Raw genomic sequence first — 20,751 nt, 5'->3', positions numbered from 1 at the left:
CACACAATAAGAGGTCTGGACCAGGCCTCTGTGGCCAGCGGCATTCGTGTTTCCTTTCAGTTCATTGGCCAGCAGTGCATGAAACGGCTGTGCAGCAGGAAATTATGGAGAAGAAAAGCTGACTTATTAGCATGTTAATCCACGTTTTGATTAATAAAAAACAAGTTTGGTGTAATAATTTAAAGGGAACGCCTCTCTTTCCTAGATGTTTCCTGTATAGGCTCTCGCTCCTGTGCTTGAGTCTGAGAGGGGAACTACACACATAAACAATCTTAATCCGAAATTCACACATATTATTGATATAATTCATAGCAACTAAGCCTAATTTCATGCACGTATGTATGAATGCACTTGTGTGTGAACGTGTGTGCGGTTGCACTAGTTGTAAATTGATCCCTCCTACTCTCGTTGGTTCGTTGTGCAGAGGAGGGGCGAGGAGGAGGAGGAGGAGGGTTCCGAAGCAGGAAGGAAAGCAGGCAGAGAGGGAAAGGAGGCAGGCTGTGAATGCTAACAAGCTCCGTCGTAGTCATACAGCTCCTTAGGTAGGATTTGATAAAACGTCTTGCAATGGAGAGGAACGACGACCACTATTAAACTCCTACTATGCGCCAGTGCCGCGTTCGCCCTGTGCGCGTGCAGCAGCCTCACCGTTGTCGGCGCGTTTGATCAGAAAAACCGTCTTTTTCCGCTGAGTGAAATGTATCGCGACTGCTCGGGATTCACATTCTGACAATGGAGATTGAAAATATCGTGGCCAACACGGTTCTCCTGAAGGCAAGGGAAGGTAAGCACGGCTGAATGACAAGAAAGACAATAAAATGAATATGTATCCCCCCCCCCCCCTCCCCTTACGACATGGCCATGGACGAACCTGAGCTTTCGGCTGTCCTCCTTGGGATTTATGCTTTCTCTTTCTCCCATCCCTGCGCAGCGCTTTGTCTCCGGGCAAACGCTAAACATATTCCGTTGAAATCAGCTGTTTGTGCACAAACAACACACATATTTACCGGGCAGGTTTAACAGAAGGCCCAGCAGGCTGGAGATGAACAACGCAGGGAGTGTTTGCAGCATCGCCTTGCTCGAGAGGCTGTCGAGCATTTTCTTTTTACCCAAGCACCAGCGGTTTTGAGGATATTTACAATTTACGATGACATAACCGATATTTAACGGTATTCACATTTCATGGTATTGACTGTGGGTTGAAATATAGCTGCGCAGCGGGGCTCTGTGCCTCAGTACTGCCTCTTGTTACCTGTCATTGTCTCGGTGTGTTTAAAGCCATATCAGGATTGTAAAGTGAACGTGTGGAATGATTTGACGCAGAAATATGCCACCGAATCGCCGTTTTGCTTTTATTTCATTTACCGTGAGGAAGGAAGAATATTACAGTGTGGATGCAGTGTGGGGGGCTGGAAGAAGGCCCACTGTGTACCCCGGCGGCCAAGGCGCTATAGCCCCGAGTGTGCACGCTGCTCAGGGGGCCGGTGATCCCGCAGCAGCTCACCTGGAGGTGGGTTAGAGGCGGGTGTCCATCTGTTTTCCAGGACATGGCAGAGCAGAGAGGCTAGTGAGTGGGCGCAGGGTGGGTGTACAACACTGTATCAGCTGCCAGATGAGGGTAAAAAGGTGTTATTACTGCTCTGTCACTTTTCTCTCTCCCTCTCTCTCTCTTCCAATCGGATTTGACAGCAGCAGAAGAGTGTACGGCCTCAGAGCAAGTACGTGCAAGTTCATCCATCGTATTCGACAGCAAAGTCGCTCACAATGCGAGCATAGCTCGGAGGTCGTGGTTCACCGTGCCTGTGCAGTGTGCAGAGGCCTTCCCTGCTTTGTGGTTTGCATTATGTTCGAACCGCGTTTCAGTTCAAGACTAAACGCCAACACTGCTGTGAAATTGATTATTCACAGCAACAGCGAATCCATTTAATATAGCAGCAACAACAGCAGCAGCAGCAGCAGCAGCAGCGCCCTACAAGGCACCAGGCTTTCCCTTACTTGGCGTTAAATGGTGCTTGGCTTTGCTGTGAGTGTCACCCTGTGAGGTTATTGTACACTGATAGGATCTACAGGCTTAGTACCTGTCAGTGTCCTCAGCCTGTTATCACCAGAGGCCCCAAAAGGCCCTCAGTGATGAGTGTGAGTGTGTGTGAACCAAGGAGAGAGTGAAAGGAGCCTGGTGTAAGTCTCAATCTGTGGCACAAGTTCAGCAAAATTGACTTTAGTGCTAAGTAAGTTTGTGCTGATCAGGCAGTTGGTCATTTGATAGAAAAATGATTGCGATTTTGATAATTCAGTAATCATTTTAGTCGTCTGTCAAACTGAAATAGCATTTACAGTTCTCATAACTTACGAGAACGAATAGGATAAAAAAATATTTTCAGTATGGTCAATAGATTTAAGAAAAGAGTCAGTACTTGCATCTTAATGAGGATTTTTTGTTAGTTGGTATAGACACTCCTTTGCCACATAAGACATGTTGAGTTTACAGTTACTGTTTTTTTTTATTTTTTATATTTCTCCCTACTATACCATTCACGGTCTTAATCAGCACTCAGATTAAAACATCTAATAGCTCCCAATTTATCCCTTTATGTTGCACGGGAGACTAATTGGATTTTAATTAGTCTTTCCTGAGGTGGGTGTTTGCAGCTGTCAAAAGGGTTTCATATGTCGCAGTGGCAGTTGTCAACACTGGCAGTGTCACAAGCTGTGGTGTGAACCCCATCTTTTAAATGCACGAATCCGGATAGAGCGTGGCTCCTGTGGATCAGGGATCAGTGGCCTTTTTATTCGAGAGTCCTCCTTCGGTTGCCCTTGTGCTGCATGGCATCAAGGCCTCCACAGGCAGCAGGCGGCTGCAGGGAGGCCGTCTACCACCTGCATGAGCTGTAGCCACTGAGTCAGCAGGAGATTGTCCTGCTGATGTGTCCTTGAGCAAGACATTAAATCAGTTGTCTTTTAACTCTCTGACCTTGCCGTGAAGACGGTAAGCATTTTCCCAGCTTACTAATGAGTATGCATGTTGCATAAACAACCAGAGGTTTAGTTTGTCTGCCGATAATGGAGACTTCTCTGTCCCAGAACTGACTCTGACTTTGATTAATAAGATCCGACACTTGTCTTTTAGCGCCCAGAAAACGTTTGAGCACGGTCATGAGATGCTCGTAACATGGCTTTTGGGTCAACTTGTACACACCTGTTGATGTGAAACTGGGTGGCCCCAGCGAGAAATGTTATGACAGGGTGTGTCTAGTCTGCTACAGCTGAAGTGACTCGTCAAGGGAAGTGGTTTGGTGTTGTAGAGATGACACAGCTTCCACCCTCCGCCTGTGTGAAACGTACACATTCCCAGTCTGTACAAAAGCGGGGAATCTATCGTGATCTACCGCGTTTGCTGTGTTTATAATTTTCCACGGCTGCTCATATTGCAAGAGGTGACAATTACATGAGATGACATGCGGCTGTCTTCTACAGTAAGAGGAAGTTACTGCTCCCCCGAGAGCGTGTGAGAACATTTTTTAGTGTTTGTAAGAATACCAAGAAGATAGCTTTTAGCATAGATGCAGCGCACGGTTTATGCTAAGCCAAACATTAAAGTGTTATTTTCCACATAGCCTGGTCTCATGCAGAATAGCATCGGGAGTATGTCATCATACTCATCATCATCAGTATTTGTATTGTTGGGCTATTCAACATTTACCTCTAAATTGTGGAATCTAACTGATATATTGGAGGACTTGTGTTGGCAGCTAATATTATCTTCATCAGCGAATGCACTGGCACATATATAGCACATATATATATATTCATCGAAAACTTGCGGTACATAATGCAGTTGAAAGCACTTGAGATAATTTTGGAGCAGTGTTATCGTAGTTTGCCCTGCAGACGCCACTGTTTACAATACTTCTCAGCACCTGAGCTGGCAGAGCACCCTATCCTAGTGGAGCAGATGGCTGTGTGAAGTCTGTTGAGAAAAATTATGTTTACTCTTCTGCTGTAAAATATCCTGCCTCCATTACATGTATTTGTCAGAGCTCTTTAAAAACCAAATTGCAGGGTCCTTTTGATCAGTTTTGCATGAAAAGATTGTTTATATACATACAAAAAGAGAAACAATTGTTGTTTTTTTTGTAGCTGAACATACAGTTTTATCTCCATTAGCGAGCAAAGTGGTGCTGAATATCCCCTGGAGAATTAATATGAGATATACAGTGCCTATAAAAAGTATTTGCCCCCTTGGATGTTTTCTCTTTTTATTGCCTCTGTAAATGGACTCAAAATTGCTCAATATAATTTTTTTTAATAAAAAAAATCTGAACTCTTAAATGCTGAAGTGAAAACAGATTTGTACAAAGTAATGTCAATTAATTAAAATATATAGTGTAAAGTAAGAGATTTCATAAATATTCACCCCCTTCCAGTCAGTATTTAGTAGATGCTTCTTTGGTCTAGTCTGTGTGGATAGGCCTCAGTCAGACTTGCACATCTGGACACTGCAATTTTACTCCATTCTTCTTTCCAAAACTGCTCAAGCTCTGTGAGGTTGCATGGGGATCAGGTGTGAACAGCCCTTTTCAAGTCCAGCCACAAATTCTAGATTGGATTGAGGTCTGAGCTTTGACTAAATCGTAGTTCTCTTGCAGGCTGAATCAGATTGTCCTCCAGAATTTCCCTACATTTTGCTGCATTCATTTTACTCTCTACCTTTATGAGCCTTCCAGGGCCTGCTGCTGAGAAGCAACCTGACAACGTGATGCTGCCACTGTGTCTGTGGTGATGTGCAGTGTTTGGTGTCCACCGCACACAGCGTCTAGTGTGACGGACAAAATCCCAGATAATCCATTCCTTAACTTATACTTTTCAGTAACTTATTCTCAGGGTTGTTCGGAATGCTCTTTTTTTTCATGGTGTAACTGTAGAGAAAATTTATAAAATGAGCCGATTAAAATGCAGACTATTCAGTGAAACAAAGTGGTGAACCAACTTTTTCTCAGTTCCTACGATTGGAACTTTAGAGAAACATGTCTGTGACAAGAAGCATCTGAGATATCCAAGCTGCAGAGAGGAACAGGGTTGAGTTGCGTTACTACTCTTTAATGCAGACCTGTATGGAACGGGGACAAGAACATTTGTTCACCACTATTGACATTTTCACCCATATTTTCATATTCAGATGTTACAAGTGACTGGACATGAAAGGGCATTTCACCTCTCTTTTCCTCCCTTCCTGGAATCAAATGTCTCTAGATCTGTTTCTGCTGCTGTCTTTATTAAAAGGAAGCAATGTGGACAGTCCACTGGTCACTGACGAGACTGAAATCCGGCTTGGCCGTGGTAAACATGGTGAAAAAACATGGTGAAAAACTCATTTCCACTTTACAAGTTTTAAGCTTTGATATATATATATTTTTCAAATGCCGATAAGTGAATATACCTCTGCTGCTGGTGTCACTAACCTCTCTCTACCCCTCTCCACCACCCCTCAAGTTGTATGCTAGCAGGTCCTCTCCGACCACTTGTGAGGCTTTGCCTGTGACGTTAGCCAGCGTAGCTTTATTAGTTTTGTGGTCATAGCTGGGCTAACACTTGTTGTCATCACTCTGGGGTGTTTCCTCCAGCTGCAGCTCATAAAACACATTGCTTTGTGACTGTCCCTTGATGTGGGACTCATTTTACAGTTATTACACCCACAAATGGGCTGTGCGGAGAATGGGACGCAGTGTGTTGCGTACGCAGCTCTGCTGCATGGCACTAGTAGCGACACATAGCTGGGTGGCTACTGGGATTCTCATTAGCACAATTTTTTGGCAAGCTGACTAAGCATGAAGAAGCACTTTTTGAGGCACTTTGTGAACATCATAGGGACGTCGTTTCAGCTGCCTTATTAAATGTTAAATGGGCGCTCTTCCTATGAGAACCCAGCTATCAGCCAGCAATGGCAAGGCTGAGTGTATTTACAAGTTCTTATGGTTCAAATAAAGATTTTGGGTTCTCTGAAAGGAGTTTTAGAGGTCTGGCTGAGTCTAGAAGCAAGTGCATTAAATGTCAAAGATCCTTCACGCTTTATCAGTTTGCCTTTTAAAAAAACATTCCTGGAGTCACAGTTTTGCCGCCTGTCCTCAGTTCAATTTTATGTCAGTTCTGCCTTCAAATAAGACCTGAAGGTGTTGTCTTATCACAGATAATCTTCAAGGTGTAATGTGTGCTGCTATGTGTTCCACACCCAAGGCTGCTTTGGTGTGATCGTGCTCTTTGTAAGTGTGACCGTGAAACTGGTCTCAAGACAACTGCAGAAATCATATATGATGGTTAACCTTTAGGTTTGTCGTCCACTCTCAAACTCTGCATGTCTAGTTCAAATTTAGTCTCACCGTGTTCCCTTGCCATCCTTCGCCCCCCCCATGACACTGTGAAAACAAGGGTCAGTTTTCAAGCACCCCTTGGCTAGCTTTAGTGGAACATCTTGAACACAGAGTGATGGGGCAGAGAAAGGAAGGGTCGTGCAAAACACCACAACCTGCTACTGGAATGAGCAAAACTGTATGTTTATGTATAGTATGTGGGTGTGTGTTGTGTATGTTGTATGTAGTGTGTGTGTCTTTTCTGCTCATGTGAAAAACTATATGTCCCCATCTGCCGCTTTGCCCGTTAGTTGTCATGTCCTGGAATTTACTCTGTTTTTCTCTTTTTTTTTTATTACACGTGACCCTTGTTTTCTCTCAGGGCCATATGGAGGGAGAGAGAAAAGGGAAAGTCTGGCCATAAAGAATTAACGAAGGCATAACAAGAGAAGAAAACTGTTTATATGGGGGAGGGGAGAAAGAGACTGGACTCGGAGAGAGTGAGTGAGAGAGAGAGGGGAGGAAAAAGGGAAGGGGGCATGTGATAGAGGTGGGGATTAGAGAAAAGCAGTGCTGCCTGGTATTCACATGTTTCTCTTTTTCCCCCTCTCTCTCTCTCAGCTGATGTGTGTCTTTCAGTGCGAGTATACATACGGATTACCTTATGCAAACACTGGGCTTTTGCTTTGAATAGGCAACACAGATACTCCCAGCTAATGTTTTCCTTATCAGGGGCTACTCCAGCCAATCACACACTGTATGAGAGAGCGACTGGGAAAGCAACAGGCCATTCATTTATCATGGCCAGGCTCCATTGTGCCCATATGAGCGTGCATGCTCATATTACAATGGGTCTCAACTATGCATGAACCTTTCTCATTTCCTACCATTTAAGTCAAGTTTTTGGGAGGGCACTACAGCCAAGCCTCCACCTGCATGACTGCTGCAGAGTGGGGGTCAGATGCAGTGAGGCATGGCCTGGTACCGAATATTCTGGGTATGTTTACCATGGCCAAAAATATCTTTGTAAACACCGTTATCAGTGTTTGGAAGGTGTGTGTGTGTGTGTGGGGGGGCTGCTGCTGTTGGTGCCAAAATGTAGAGTTACTTAACGGCATGATTGGTTTCATACCATTTCTCTTTGTTTTTCTTTTACTTTTCTCGCTGTGGCCATAGGTGTCTTTTAATTGCACAAAGACCTTGACTGTTGACCTCCATGCTGCATTCAGAGAAGAAATAAAAAGTCAGGTCACGGAATTAACCCTTCTTGTCCTGTCATAGGTGTCTCTGTGGAAGTGTGTATAGAAACTGCAGGAAGAATATTGTGTGAGGATGTAAATCCTGGCTGCTTGCTGCCGTGTTGTTTCTGTCAGCTGGATTTTCTAGCCTTGTGGCTGTTATTCTGAGTGTCAGCATGTGACATGTGTTCATCAGATGGGTGAGCGGATTCTCCCATATGGCGATGCAAAATAAAGACGGGTTGTGAAGACAGCAGCTCCACGTGGCTCTGTGTTTCATGGTAACATCTGATAAAGCTGGGAATCACAGCAGAAAAAGTTGCCATTGATGCTGTTTTCACTTCCAAGTGTTTTTTTTTTTTTTTTGGTCACAGCTAGTTCTTTAGTGCTCACAGAGCTGAAGAACCCTGAAGACCTAGCTGTGACAAAACACTGTTTATTATGTCATTGTGTATTCATAATAATGCATTGTTTTCTTAGTAGTGAATGCATATTCGATTTTATTGTTTCATTTTAAAGAACCAAATAATAATTTAGGGATGTAACAGACAGTCACTTATACCTGTTGACAACATGTTGATCAACATGTTGATTAATCGTTTTGTCTTATCAGCATTTCCCAAAGCTCGTGTTGTGTGGTCTTCTTTTGTATGTCCAGTGAAGCCAAAAACTCAGAGATGTTCAGTTAATCCTCACATACCAGTACGAAAAATACTCAAATTTGATAAGCTGAATTTTTGCCTTTCTTGCTGAAATGATTTGTGTTAAGACTAAAAATTGCTTAACTATTTTGAAATTTAGAATCATTTTTCAAGTGTGAGAAGTTTTCTCTCTAAATATCTTTAGGGATGTTGGTTGGACAACACACAAGACTTTTTAAGATGTTATCATAGGCTTTAGGAAATTATAATTGTGAGAAATGCCTCTCTTGGCATTGGCATTTTATGGATCAGAATGATTCATCAAGTAATTGTAAAAATTTTGTAGCATTTTTATATGTAACCTGAAGAAATATTACATCTCTTTTTGTTTGCTTGCATCTCACAAATAACCTTGGAGCTGCAAGAATAATTTTGTCTTGTAGCCCAAATATGTTTAAGCCTGATAAATGATTTGGGAGTTTAAAAATCTGAGTGAATCTATTTAATGATCTGGGTGCTTGGCCTGAGATGATACTTCCACAGTCTACTGTGTGACCTCCAGCCTGGCTCCTTCTCCCACTTGAGATGAAAGAGTGAGAGGAAAGGGAGGACAGGGACAGGAGCATATTTGGGATGGTGCTGGACTGTATTTGGCCTTGCTGCACATGCCCGAAGAGCATGTGAAAACTGCAGCTGATCACAGTAGAGGGAGAGAGCATAGATACAAGACTGTGCACGCATTAATGCACTCACACTGTAGCTCACTCCGAACGCAAACATACAAAAACAAAGCTGCATGAAAATATTCTGTGTACTCCCTCTCTCTTGTTCTTCCTTGTTGTGTGTTTTCTTTTTGTTTCCCATACTCCCCTTTCTCAAATACAGTCCAACCGGTCAGACTTGAAACACACCAGAATACTTTTCAGACACAAAGTAAATGACACTGCTGTTGATGTACTGATGTACCTACTGTAAAGAGTGCTGTTCCATAGTAATAAGACATAAATACTTCATGAGATGGGTTGTATTGATGCTACTTGGTCCTTAGCATCTTCTTTAAGAAATACAAGACTGTAGGATTTTATCAACAGAGAAGAAGAGGCTCAGTGTGATGTTGGGTCATCCATTCATCTGTGGCCCAACCGGTCTACCAGTTTACTAATGGCAGTTTTTTTATGTGAGGGGGCACAAGGTGGCCAGCTGTTGGTAACACTTAACACGTCTCTGACTGCTATGCGACCAGGATGACCCGCTGTCTACAAATCTTTTAAGCAGCAGGAATGTGCATCCTTGTACTCGAGGAGCAAATCTTGTGATTTGACATTTATCTTTGTCAACATGTTCCAACATTTGGAAAATGGTCTGAGCTGCGCTTGCGCAGGCCTGTCCTGAGATCCTGCGTGATGATCTCAGCGCTGGCTGCAGCTCGGCTATGAATGAGCGAAACTGCTCAGAAGTCGGTGTTTATGGAGGGCCTCGTTCTCTCGGAGGGGAGAACCAAAGTAAAATAAATACTTGCTCCATCCTGTCTGCATTAAGGGCCTGCACACATGGCTTTGACGTCAGAGTGACATTAAACAGGGTGGGGTGGCCCAGCCAGCTCTGATGTACGCACACACACATGCTCGCTTCCATAATTTGCTTTTAAAATTGCTGTTTTTCCTTTCTTCTCAGAATCTTTGTCTATCCTCTCATTTTCATCAGTTGTTCTCTCTATCCTCAAATTTAGGTGACATTGCTTGAATGTGTGTAAGGATTTCTCTTGCAAAATGACCAGCCTGGTACAACTGGTTATCATCAGACAGTGTGTACCATAGCCAGTATAGCATTTAACTAAGACATTTATCCTTTCATTTCTTTTTTTTATTTACTTTTTCCTTTTCCTGCGACAGAGAGATTACATTCTTGTGCATGTGCTTATTCGTCTACATATCTGTGTGTGTGTGTGCGTGCGTGTGCATGTGCTCGCGCACCCTGCAGCTCCACAACAGGTTTGTCAACATGCCTGTCAACATCTACAACCTGAGACCAGAGGGATCTTATCAGCTTTGTTAACATCAACATGTAGCTGCTTATAACATGCCTTTTTAGCCATTTGGGCTGTGACAGAGTAAACAAATGTGCCCCTTTCTTAAATGTGTGTGTTCCCACTGCTCGTCCAATTACATGGTTTACATTACACTACATTGTTTGTAGTGCTGTTATGTGATGTATATATGTATGTCTTTGGTTTTATATTACTCATTGTGAATTTAGGACAAAACTAAAATGCAGTGAAAACGTCCACATGTTGCAGTGGAAGAGAGATGAGGATGTTTTTGTAGAGGTGAGAGCATGTACACTGTAAAGACAGTATGCTCGTGTGTGTTGGTAAGGTGTTGTTTTGCAGGTGTTTGACCATTGTGACCCTGCTGTATTTGCTGGTATTGCTGCTGTCACATGTCACTACCGGACCAGCCAGTGTCTCGTGAACTTTGGGGCAGAGGATTTCCCTCTCTGTCGTCCTCACACTGTCACAGTCTGCATAGTTCACTCCAGCTCGGATGAGTTTATTTATTCAGTATTTTTTTTAAAAATATGGAATTGGAAGTGATAGGAAACATGAGCCCAAAGATAGTTGTTGGTGGAAATCTGCAGCAAGGGCTTTCTGTCCTTGATCTGATCCCCTTAATAACATTCTGCCGTCTTAATAAATTATGGAACGCTGTATTCAGCTTCCTAACTTGATACGCTTTTTTGTTTTAATGATAAAAACCCATTAGAAGGAGATGCCTTGTATTTTTTTGTCATGAGAAAATGTAAAGTAAATGATCAAATGCCTAAAGTCGGCTTAGAATACCTCTTAAAGTTGTGAAGCTTTACTTTTAAATTCAAATAAGCTTGCTTGAGATGAGTGTGGGTGACATATCATTGTCTAAGCTAAATTTAGATTCAGAATATTCATTACTTAATCTTTTAGCAGATGATCTGTAATTTAAGTAACAAATTTGCAAATTTTAGACAACATTTAATTCATGCACGGTTGTCTTAGTGAGCGTTATATGTAACTATTGAGAAAATTGGCCTTGCATGTTTTGGGACTGAATACTCGGGTATGATAACCCACAGGGAGTCGCAGGGCTTTTGGTGTGTTCATACTTACTGTGAGTAATGCAGCAAATGAGATAAAAGTGATGGAATGGGATAACAATGTGATGGCCATACATTCAGGTGGTGATTGATGGGCCCATGGCCTAAGGAAGATGGCCATGGCTCTCATTCCCGTGCAGTTCAGCTCTTTGAGTGATTATGCATGAACTTTGGAGTGTGTGAAGTGAACTTTTGTAATATTTCTGTTTTGGCCAAGTGAAAATTGGGCACTGCCTGAGAACTGCTTTTGTTCTTTGCATTTTTTGAGGGTAAATTTGTTCGTTAGTCAAAAATAATGTTACATTCTCATACCAGCACTCAGTCTATGATGATGCAACAATAAGCAGCAGAAGTAAGCACATTCTCATACCTGAGAAGTTATCACCAGGGTATTGTTTGTCGTGTTTTGACCTGATGAATTGTCTCTTGCGTGACATGTCTGCTACATGTGTCACAAGATTTGTTAGTTTGCAAATAAAAGACATGTCTCATCTGAATACTTCACTGACGTCTCCATCTTCAGTACTCCTTGTCCTTGTCAAGACCTCAGTTCATCCCTGATGAGGCTATTTCTCTGCACTCACACAGTCACACACACACACACCCCTGCTGCGCATTTCACTAAAGTATATGGTGTGACCCCAGCACTCTTTTGCCTAGAGGATGTTCACCCCTCAACCCCTCACATCAGGGTCATCTGATCTTACAGGAAGAATGTTCACCACAACTGTGTGTGTGTGTGTGTGTGTGTGTGTGTGTGTGTGTCATTGATGTAACTGATGTGTGTTATGTTAAAGTTAGGTTTGGCTAATGTTTGACTGAGCTGCAGGGAAAGAGCCAACTTTGTGTGTGTGTTGTGTGTGAGACATGAAGTGTGTATGCTCCATGATCTTTGAAGCTGTCAACATTCTTCACCACATTCTCTGTCATGATGCATAGAGGTGACTGGTGAGATGAACCAGCTGTCCCTGCCTCTGGTCACTGCAAGGTCAACGTGCCTACGCACACACACACACACACACACACACACACACACACACTAGACACTAGGCTGAATATCTTGTCCTTGCGTTGAAAATGCCATCCGTTTAATGTGGTTAAAGACTTCAAGTGCAATGTTAAAAAATGTTTAATTTCCCTATGGGCCGATTTAAGTCTCCCTCTGTGTTTCAGGTGGAGGAGGGAAGAGGAATGGTCGCAGTAAGAAATGGAAGGAGATGCTGAAACTCCCCCACATCAGCCAGTGTGAGGAACTACGCCGCACTATTGGTAGGAATCCGGGAGTATGCATGTCTGCATGTGAGGCAGAAAGATAACGTGCCATGCTGTGTTGTTGGGTTGGGTCTAACTGTGGGAGGAAGTTCAGATTGGACTTCCTTCCTGTTTCTACCCGTCTCCACCCACAGTTACAGGCAGGGGACAGGAAACTGCGTGTGTGTGAGCATGTGTGTGTGTGTGTGTGTGTGTGTGTGCCTGACTCAGGGAATCCATTTGCACAGCCATTTTTTAATCACAAAGTCTCTCTTAACATGACTTGCGTGTCGCACAATAAAACAAACGTCCTCGCTCCTGCTTCCTTCCTGTTCTTCACATCCAGGGCTGACTTGAAAATAGGGGCAGGATTGTCTCTTTGAGGCCCAGACAAGTGCTGTACTACTGGACTACATTAACCCCCCCTCACTCACCCACCATGGGTCCTCTGAATGCCACAGCACTGCGAGTGTTTGTGTGTGTGTGTAGGTGTCTGTGTGTGTGTAATGGTGCGTCACAGCTATCTCTGCCAGAGATTGCAGTGCTACCCTCCCCCACATGCTCTCCCTCCCTATTTTCTGTCTCTGTGCCTCCCCCCTCCCACTATCAGTATCTCTCCCTCTCTTTCCCTCCCTCTTTCCACCACTTGAAAGCAACATAAGAGTGGCAGAACAGGAGTTATGGAGAGAGCGAGTGAAAAACAGAAACAAAAAGAGGCTTTAACCACGGGAGGAAGGATCTCCTAAGGACAGGAGAGAGTGATAGAAACAGCGAGAGGAAAGGAGGGAGGCTGGGTGAAAGAGATGTAGATGCACATAAACTCCCTGCGGTGATATCTGTTACTGAGCGTCGATTTTGTTCCTTGTCTTTTTTGTCTTCATATTACAAATCATCACTCAGAGATCTAATTATCATAATGAATGTGAATGTATCTGTCATCATTAGTGATAGATTACCTGCCTAAAAACAGCACATCAATGCCACCTTAAGTGCGAAGTGGCATTGTACTTGTCATGTCTTACATATTTATTGCCATTTGAATTCTAACTTTGCAGAGAATTCTAAAAATGGGCTTTATGTGCCTGCATTTATGTGTATGTGTGCGCGCTTGCTTATGCACACAGCAGCTGTTGAGGGTTACATACGTCACTATTACACAGACTCCATTGCGTAATTTCCCTATCACAGCGAGCGCAGGATCAAAATAATCCCCTTTACCTACTTAAACACAGACATGCAGACATGTACACGAACACACACACTCAGATCCACCTACCTGCATGCAAAGGCACACACACATACATCCCTGTGACTGATAGCACTGTCTTTGTTGTGTCTTGAGAATATCAGGCATTTGACCTTAGCCTTGACAAGTGTGCACTACTTCTAGGAAACCCAAATTACATTATGTGGGCTGCAGCCCTTTGTCTGCCAACCTTAGCCAACCTCTCTCTCTCTCTCTTTCTCTCTCTGTCTCTCTCTCTCTTCTCCTCTCCCCCCCTTCCCTTCCCTTCCCTTTTTTCTCTTCTGGTATCCAACCACCACGTAAAGTACAGGTGCACTTATTACATTTGATCACTGCCTCAAAAGCATGCACACCCGTTGCGCATGCTTTCACTTGTTCACATTTGGAAGACCATTCACTGTCTTGCTAACTCACTCAGTCTCAGCCTAAATTGGAGTTTTAATTAAGTTGTAATTGCAGCTTACTTCACTGGCGCAGACAGTTACAAGTCCAGGGTAGCTCAAGCTTCACAGCTCCACAGCTCCATGCTTTCATTTCTCTTTCCCATTTCTCTCTGATATCTTGATGTCTTATGCTTTCCTACTTTCTTTCTCTCCAGTCTTTCACAGTTGTTTTCCTTCAGGACACAGGAGAGGGTTCTCTTATGCTAAGAGGAAATTTTTCATTGGTGGAATGCTGGCCTGCGTTCTCGTATTTAAATGATTTAGTGCCTGGAATCAGCCTGGACACACACACACACACACACTCACACGTGCTCTCACACGCTGACCCAAAGTTAGGCCAAAGAAACTGTGGTTTCTTTTCAGGTCTTTACTCGCCTGCAAAACTAAGGATTCTGATCCAAAATGTAGACGGTCAGTATAAAAAGAGCAGTCTGTAAAGTTTGAGAAGGAATGTGCAAAGACACACAAGATTTAACATGTTTCTGTCTTAACATTTGGACTTAAACAGACATCGACTTAGTTAATAATGGATGTCTAGAACAACTACAAAAAAAATTTTCTCATTTACCACCAGATTCAGCTGGTTTATTTTAAAAAAATTGACATAAATTGCCTCTGCAGTAGCTGTTGACCCTGAAGAAAAATGCCATGTTTTTAGAAAATTGACTTGTTTACCATTAAGTTATGAAAACATAGATACTGAAATCATTCACGTGTCCCTGGGTGTAGATTGTTGCCAAGTCCAGGTTCTCTGTGTACTGTTAAAATGTAAACAAATTATGACAGAACTGCTGAGACAACTTCTCTCCATTGAAATGCATTGAAATTGGCTTTATTTTTTTTTTGTTTTCAGTCCTTCTTTGACAGGATCAGAATATATCTATCTATATATGTATATATATATGTATATATGTATGTATATATGTATGTATATATATATATATATATATATATATATATATATATATATATATATATATATATATATATATATATATATATATATATATGCATCTGTATATATCTATTTATCTCTATATATAGATGAAAACCTCTGGACAAGCAAGCCAAAAGTCAAATTAATTTGAAATTGACTTCAAATTTATATACTGCCAGTGTAGTGCTAGTGCATGTAGATAACATACTGTCATCATTTTATCATGCATCCATCACTTTTCTTGATTTGGATTATGCTGGTTGCCTACGAGAGACACATAGATCCATTTGGCATCAGATGCTTAAGTTGCTTAAAACTTATTTAAACTTTTCCCGGTACTTCCTGTGTTTTTTTTTTAATGCAAATTGGTGTGTGTGTCACCTCATCCAGTGACCAGTTCTGTGGGGATTCTGTGGAATCTCAAGGCCTCTGGAGTGGCAGGAAACCAAGCAGTTAGAGTGAAACCACGCTGAAATCCTTGTCGTTAAACCTGTTCTCGAACAAGACACTGAAACTTTATCAGGAGCCTCATTGTAATTTAGAGCGTCAGCCCAATGTCTTTAAACCTGTCGGTGCAATGAGGTGTGGAAGATACACCAAATTCCCATGAGAAAATATCAGCTGACGTAAAGAATCTGTCATCTCCAGCTTTTTGGCTGCTGAAAAGTAGACACTAATGATTCAAACTAAGGCAGCTAAACTAAAGTCATCCTGTTGAGAACCAAGTGGAAAAATTGACTTTGCTGAATTGGGTTTGTTTAGGTTCATAGGCTCTTTTGCAAACAAACCGGCTCGTAAACAGAAGTCACGTGTGCTCACGAGAAGTTTCTGTATTGAACAGAGTGCTGATAACTTGTTTAGTTTATACATTTTTTTGACATGGATGTAGACAAGCAACCTTTGTGGCACACTTCTGTGATTAAACCACTCAAATGCCATTGTTCTCCTCTGGCCAGGTGAATCAGACTATAGGAGTAAACACTCCAAAGTTCAAATAAACTGTCCAGACATTTTTGCTGTACAGATGCCTTACCACTGCCCCTATCAGCTATGACTGTGAGGGGTTTTCCCAGCTCTGGCTCACAGCTGAACACAGCTGATAGAGAAACACCAAAGCGGGCGTCCACAAACTTGGTGATCAAAGATGAAAGGCACAGTTAAAAATCTCTGTGAGATCTTTGAAAGAGCTTTTGTTCTTCACATTTAAATCACAGCAGTCAGAAAGGGAAGCAATAAAATATCATATCTCTGCACTCTGTTGTTTGCTCACCAAAGTGATAACTTTGTTTTTGTGGTCATATGAGTGGTGACTTTGAATGGGAAGCGCTGAGCAGAGTAGAGGGGAATGCTGTGTAATAAACAGTAAAGCTCAGAGGGCTTTTATGAACATTTTGATTTACTGTTGGAGGTCGTCCTGTAGCTGTCACCACTCAGAAATGTTCATCCCATGCGTCTCCACGTCGTCTATTCAGAAGCGCGCATGTCGCATGTGTATACGAATGTGTGTGGCCTATTTTTGTTTGTATGTTTATCTTGTATGTGTGTGTGTGTGTCCATACTGTCAACCAGTGATGGAAAACGTCCTGAGTCTTCTTCCTCATTTGGTACTAGAGGAAATATGACTCAAATGGATACCATTAGTGCTAATAGGCTGGGGCCAGCTGCCCGGGAGACACGGACATACACAGAAAACAAACAGTCATACAGAAAACACAGTCAGTGTGTTGTGTTTTCGCTTGTTGTAGTTGCTGATTTTGCCATAAATAAGCATATGAGATTTAAAGTTTTGCCCTCTCTTCATAGCTAGATTCTGTTCCACTTACGTTAGCTTCTTTATGCTTGGTTTTCATCAGTCATTCTGGAAAACTGAAAAGGTGTTCCTGGGGTATCAGCAGATATAGTTAAAAGTATTAGTCCGCTGTAGTAAAAGTTTAACAACCCGTCTGTTTTGCATTATTAACACAACATTTATTTTGCTACATTCAAGGACCCAAACTCCCATTGAAAGCTATGCCAGGGGAAATCTTAGGGATTCTGTTATTACATGCCAAGCAGGAAGTGTTAGTATTTTTTTTTATCAGTTAAAATATACAAAATTACTATTAGGTACAGTAGAAAGTATTTATTTAACTTGGAATAAGGATAAAAAAACATGTTCATGTTTCAGCTTTTTAAGTCCCTTAGAAGATAAAGCTAATCGATGAGCTAGCTAGAAGACGGTTGGAACATCAGTGCTAAATTTCTAAACATGTTTTTAAACACAGTATGCTACAATGACAACTGCACTACTGTGTATTTAATTATATTTTGTACCTCTGAATAAAGCAGCTACCTCCACATACTGGTAAGCTAGTGAGCTAGGCTGGGTTAATCACAGAGATAACTGCACAACTGAAAAACAGAGACATGAACAAGGTTGGTTGATTGTTGCTCTTGGCACAAAGGAAAGAAACATACAAAAAATACAAACTATTCTGTTAAACCCTTTAATGTAGTAGTGTAGGGGTTCCCAACTATGTTTTAATATAAAGTAATGAAGCTTGTGTGCTTGTGATCCTTTGTCAACTTCTGTGACTGACAGGCAGCTCAGTTGAAAAGTGGTTTTACCGACTCATGTTTTACAGAGTATGTCATTTTGATAATTTTGAGAGGCCAGGATGGTTAATAATGTTTTTTCCTCTGTCTCCTTCTCCTTTTCATCCTGCAGAGAGGGATTACACCAGTCTATGTGAGAAGCAGCCAATTGGTCGGCTGTTATTCCGTCAGTACTGTGACACCAGGCCAGAGCTGAAGCGCTGCATTGAGTTTATGGATGCTGTGGTAAGACTTTTAGGGGACCTTATAGAAGTACTCTGCTTATTCTCTGATGTTCTTATAGCTAACCTTTTTTCACACATACTCTCTCACTTTTCTGTCCCTGTGTCCCCACCTCACTCTCTTTAATCTGATTCTTCTCTCTGTGATTTCTCCCATGAGACTGGTCTGAATCAGGCCCTGCAGAGCAAGGAGTAGGAGAGGAAAGTCGGTGCTTGGTTCCTTGCCTGCTCTTGGCAGTAGCGTGGTGTGGTGGGTGGGGTGGGTGTAGGGGGGGTGATTAGCAACTTAGACAGGCTGTCAGAGCAGCCCCCTCCCCTTCCTCTGTGCACTCCTCCATGAGGTCAAGCCCACGTCAGAGGCAGGTCCCCTGGGTGAGTAGGCAAACACAAGCTTGAGCTTGTGTCTAGGCCCCTGGAGGTATGCGAGAAAGGAAAACGGGGGATACATGCTTATTTAATAAGAACCTACATTAGTCTTTTTCAAGGTAGGCAGACAGGCACGTAGATACACACACTGGGAGTGACACATACTCAGACTGACTGACAAAAATACTAGAAATTAAATGAGCAACAGTCAGTGCTTAACATGTACTCGTAGTCCTACTGCAGACACAGCTCAGTCCCATTCCTCTCCGCCGAGCTTGTTTTCAAACAAAACACACGGCTCGAAACAGTCAAACTCCAGACCTTCTCCCTGCTTAGAGCCATATTTGACCAAAAACACAATCTGTGATGGTGTGATAGGGTGAAGACTGAGGCCTGGTAGGTGACAGATATAACAGGCGAAGTGTGAAGATGAACATGGTTGCCATTTTGCTGCCTTGGCAAAAATGAGATGTTATGATGCCATCAGTAACATATCTATACTTGTCTGCTGTCCTGCTCTCATTTGAATTTCTTCATTTGTCATTTGTCATCTTCACCCCCCCCTCCCAATCACCCACCCTGGTGCCCGTCTTTCTGACCTTATTTGGAGAGATATTAAATATGGCTAAAAGAGTATGGCTTCCTACTCTGCTGCAGTTGTTCACACTTCTGTTCTTCCCGAACAGGCCATGTACCAGCTAGCTCCTGACGAGAAGAGGAGGGAGGAGGGACTGAATGTTTTAGACACATACTTTAACAATGGGGTAAGACACTTGAGCTGACCAATAGGGACACATAAATTGTGATATTATTTTAAGATAATATTTTTTCATTTCATTTCTATTAATGTATTTATTTAGCTTTCTTTTAATTATGTTATCATTACATGTACATTTATTAATGACTAAACACATACTTACCAATGAAGTACGTGTGATATGTGGTGGAAAGTATCTGACTGATGGTGATGTATATGTGGTGGAAAGTATATAATCCAAGATGTGTAATTTTTCTTTGTTATGGTGTCTTGTTCATTAGCAGCTCCTCTGTCTGCATCACTGTTAGACAGTATTTACACCTTTGTCTTGGTTGTTGTTGTTGCTTGGTTAATTTTACATTATTGGACAAGATTAACTGGATGCCATTTCTCATGAAAAACTGTGAGACACACACAGAAGTAGAATAAGTAAAAAGGCTGTCTTACAGTGTGAATAGGAGCAAATAGATTGGGTAGATGTATAAAGTTTAGCTTAGCTGAATGTGTAAGTGTGTCACACTGGTGTGATTTTTGCTTGTTGCATTTTCATCACAAACACACCACGTGCTTTGTTTTTAATCTTGGTGCACGTCGAGTTTACAGCGCTGTCCCCACACTAAATGAACTGCCTTATTTTATTCGGACCCAACAGGTGAGGCGTGACCATCCTGGATGTCATGCTCCACTGACCAAACTGTACAGGTTCACAAAGAGAAAGGGACTGACTTGTTGTCTTAGCTTCGACAGTGTGCTGCCTCACTTTGTTTCTGCGCATCTCTGTCCACCTGCCTGCCTCACTCGTCTTTCTCTGTGTGACCCTCAAGTCGGCAGCCCATCTGCCAGACATACCCCAGGATGTGGTCGCTGGGTGTCGGGAGAGGCTGGAGCAGAGTCCGTGTAAGGAGCTCTTCAATGACTGCACCAAGTAAGTCTCCAACTCGTCCACACATCTGGCGTATGGCGCCCTTTTAATATTCCTTCTGACTGTGATCTGACCCACAGCTCGTAGTTGTGATCGGCCTTTTGATCCAAAGTCCATTTGTTGAAAAATGTCCAGACTTTGTGTTTTTATTTTTATTCATGACTGAGTCTGGCCCTCAAGTGCAGTGGCACCGATAGAATCCTGTCCCTTGTGAAAATGTGTGTGTGTTTATAGACTGTGTGGACCAACGCACTGTCACAAGTGATGATGAGGCAGCTGGCACCTGGAGCGCAGTATTACACACACATACGCAGATTTGCAAGCGCACACACAGTGGAGGCGAATGAAAAAGAGCAGTGGGCAGAGAGAGCATCCGGATGGCTGGCATGAAAACAACAGCCACTTCAGTGTTCCCCGTACACACACAAACATAGATTTACAGACACACACACACACTCTTGCAGGTGTTTCTGCTTCCTGCTCGGAGAGCCAGAAGAAGCAAACAAACGGTGGATTATTACCATGAACGTACTTCTCATTGCACATGCGCACACACACAAATACACACACACATATTCACGTTCACACACCTCAGTATAACTGTATCAGCCAGTGATTTAATCCTGTCACAGTCAGGACATCAGCTAGATGATACATTGTG

General features: G+C 42.5%; 1 protein-coding gene across 2 annotated transcripts in view; it reads left to right on the top strand.

The window, feature by feature from the left end:
• Positions 1–440: 440 nt before the first annotated feature.
• The window catches only part of grk4 (G protein-coupled receptor kinase 4), a 37,913-nt gene continuing 17,602 nt past the window's right edge, over positions 441–20,751 (top strand). For both annotated transcript variants that reach the window (XM_046404178.1, XM_046404186.1), the window contains exons 1-5: positions 441–784; positions 12,526–12,621; positions 17,937–18,049; positions 19,098–19,175; positions 19,993–20,093. In XM_046404178.1, coding sequence (XP_046260134.1) covers positions 733–784; positions 12,526–12,621; positions 17,937–18,049; positions 19,098–19,175; positions 19,993–20,093 — 440 coding nt within the window. In that variant the 5' untranslated portion in view covers positions 441–732. The remainder of the gene's footprint in view (positions 785–12,525; positions 12,622–17,936; positions 18,050–19,097; positions 19,176–19,992; positions 20,094–20,751) is intronic.

This window comes from Scatophagus argus, chromosome 2 (genome assembly GCF_020382885.2).
Source record: "Scatophagus argus isolate fScaArg1 chromosome 2, fScaArg1.pri, whole genome shotgun sequence".
Classification (NCBI taxonomy): Eukaryota; Metazoa; Chordata; class Actinopteri; family Scatophagidae; genus Scatophagus; species Scatophagus argus.
Note: the sequence above shows the minus strand (reverse complement) of the source record. Positions and strands in the feature narration are given on the sequence as shown.